This window comes from Solenopsis invicta, chromosome 8 (genome assembly GCF_016802725.1).
Source record: "Solenopsis invicta isolate M01_SB chromosome 8, UNIL_Sinv_3.0, whole genome shotgun sequence".
In the NCBI taxonomy this organism is placed as follows: Eukaryota; Metazoa; Arthropoda; class Insecta; order Hymenoptera; family Formicidae; genus Solenopsis; species Solenopsis invicta.
Genome location: NC_052671.1, coordinates 13,770,334 through 13,772,658, shown reverse-complemented (window position 1 = coordinate 13,772,658; position 2,325 = coordinate 13,770,334). Strand labels below are relative to the sequence as shown.

At 28.5% G+C, this 2,325-nt stretch overlaps 2 protein-coding genes across 2 annotated transcripts; both read right to left on the bottom strand.

The window, feature by feature from the left end:
* Window positions 1–351: 351 nt before the first annotated feature.
* On the bottom strand, window positions 352–1,159 carry LOC120358519. The gene is made up of 2 exons (XM_039452979.1): window positions 854–1,159; window positions 352–701 (listed from the first exon to the last, which is right to left on the bottom strand). The coding sequence occupies exons 1-2, from the start codon at window positions 1,027–1,029 to the stop codon at window positions 365–367; spliced, it is 513 nt and encodes a 170-aa protein (XP_039308913.1). The 5' UTR covers window positions 1,030–1,159; the 3' UTR covers window positions 352–364.
* Window positions 1,160–1,259: 100 nt separating this feature from the next.
* LOC120358473 lies at window positions 1,260–1,941 on the bottom strand. Its single transcript, XM_039452836.1, has 2 exons — window positions 1,730–1,941; window positions 1,260–1,637 (listed from the first exon to the last, which is right to left on the bottom strand). The coding sequence occupies exons 1-2, from the start codon at window positions 1,853–1,855 to the stop codon at window positions 1,260–1,262; spliced, it is 504 nt and encodes a 167-aa protein (XP_039308770.1). The 5' UTR covers window positions 1,856–1,941.
* Window positions 1,942–2,325: the final 384 nt, after the last annotated feature.

The following is a 2,325-nucleotide window of genomic DNA, read 5'->3' as shown; positions in this document are numbered from 1 at the left end:
TTTAGGGACACACTTTTGAGATTTCAAACTATAAAAATATGAAACAAAAATTTTTTTAGATTTTTTTAACCCGTTACACGGAAATATCCCCTTAAGAAAACAGATTTCTCTTATTTTAATAAATAATATCTTATACTCAAATAAACTTTTATTTAACATCACTTTATTTAATATCAATGTACAGAGTAATTCAATTTAAAAATAACGATTTTTGTTATATGTAATCAATTGTTTATTTAATGTAACAAAATGTTTCTGGAAATAAAGTACACATTTAATAAAATTCAAAAAACAAAATTAAAAGAAATTAGTTCATTAAATTGGACAAAATTTTAGTTTCACTACATATAAAATTTTAATTCCACTAGAAAAATAAACCCTCGTAATATACAATTGTTATATGCTGATATCTTTCGTTCCATTGATTAGTTAAATGTTTCGTTTCTGCACGCGAAACATGGATAACTTCCAATTTAGGACATTGCAGGAAAATTATGTCAGGTACATCGGATACAGCTATCAACTTTAAACATTTTAAATTTTTGCACAGCGATAGAGTTTCTAATTCATGATCAGTGAGCTTGTGATTAAAGCTCAAGTCGATTTTTTCCAAGCGTTGACAGGAGGAAAACAATTTATGGAAACTATTCCTATAGTAGGCTATGCTGTGCTGCTGGCGGTCCGACATCCAAAATGGGAAACTAAACAAAAGTTATACCATTATTATAGTTTTTTTAATCGCAAACAGAAGAACAAGATACAATAGTTATTATAAGAAGCACACAAGATAGTACTAAATATATACAATTCAATAAAGGATAATACTAAAAAAAGAACTTTATTATGTACGTACACCCGGCTAAAATTCACTTCCTTCAAATTCTTGAAATTGGCAAGGGCATCAATATCTTGCAATGTTAAATATGCTCTTTCTAAATTTAGTTTTTCTAAATTTGGACATAAAGTTGTCCATCTTATTGCGTATTTCCCAAACCTTTCGTACGTGTATGCTAAATTTAAGTCGCGCATTTGTTGATTACTCTGCAGTATTTCGCAAAGAGTATCGTTATGTATAGATTCTATATACTGAAGATGTAAACGCTCAAGAAACTTTAAATTTACAAGATGAGATAATTCTGTGAATTTTAGACTATAAACAGTATTTAAATCCAATCCTGAAAGAAATGTATATTGTATATATATTTATTTCTACATCAGCCATATAATATTTACTCGTAATTCTTACAATTATTGCATAATTATTTTTTACTTATACCTTTTAAATTCTTGCATATCTTGGAAATTTGAAGTACAGCAGAATTGTCGATAAATTTGCAGTAATTTAATTTTAAATCCGTTATAAATTTGCCGCAAGTAGCAAGGAATGTATTAAAGTTTGCAACGGAAAAGTCGCAGTATGACAAATCCAATTGTGTCAAATATTTACATCTGGGTGCAAAGTAAAGAAATATATCATCGAAATTAAAGCGCTCATACGTGTAATGTATATTTCGTATGTTCAGACTTTTGTAAAGTTGAGTATCTCGTGATAAATAATTAAAGCGTTTATTTACACCACTCACACGGCATAATGACTTTAAATCTAAATTCCCCAATATTTTAATTATTATTTCATCCTGTAAAAATAAAAGAGACAACTTTAGTATATGAAATAACAACATTACAATAAATTAATAGAGTGAAATATAGACTTTTTGTAATACTTTACAGGTAGCTTAGAAAAATTGCAGAGTGACGACTTCTTGGATTCTTCCCATAAGAGTTTAATATCTTCGGATAACTCTTCATAATTCAAATAATTGTTATATGAAGTGCAATGCTTATAAATCTCCATATAACATTGCACTTGATCTGGAATTATTTCCTGAGATATATGCTTGTGTCCGAGCAAACCCTTACGAAAAGTTTTTACTATTTCTCTACAAATGTAAAATTGCAACAAAATAATTTTCATTTTTAGAAATATAAGAAAAGATTGAGAATATTATAACGTTTTCGGTCGCAGTGAGTTTGAACTATCGATATATAATGAACGGAGCGCGCGGCTGTAAATTTCGTTTATTCTTCGTCTTAAAGGACTTAAAAGTCTTTGTCTTTAAAGAAAGACACATATATGCCGAAGGTCGTATCTATTCTTCTAGTGTAATCGTTGGTCGAATTTTATTTAAAAAGAAAGGAAATAATAACGTATGCTTTCAAGTGAGTTAGAAACTTCTATATTAGCATTTACTTTTACATTAGATATACAAATTGGCCGCGAACAAATTTTGTTTGTTCCTTCTCTTCCAAAATCATATTTCACAT

Bases quoted from the DNA above. Each gene is read 5' to 3' on its own strand.
- LOC120358473 (XM_039452836.1), bottom strand. From the start codon at position 1,855: ATGGAGATTTATAAGCATTGCACTTCATATAACAATTATTTGAATTAT. The intron at 1,638-1,729 runs GTAAAGTATTAC...TTATTTTTACAG, and splicing joins GCAATTTTTCTAAGCTACCT to GATGAAATAATAATTAAAAT.
- LOC120358519 (XM_039452979.1), bottom strand. From the start codon at position 1,029: ATGCGCGACTTAAATTTAGCATACACGTACGAAAGGTTTGGGAAATAC. The intron at 702-853 runs GTACGTACATAA...ACTTTTGTTTAG, and splicing joins GAAGTGAATTTTAGCCGGGT to TTTCCCATTTTGGATGTCGG.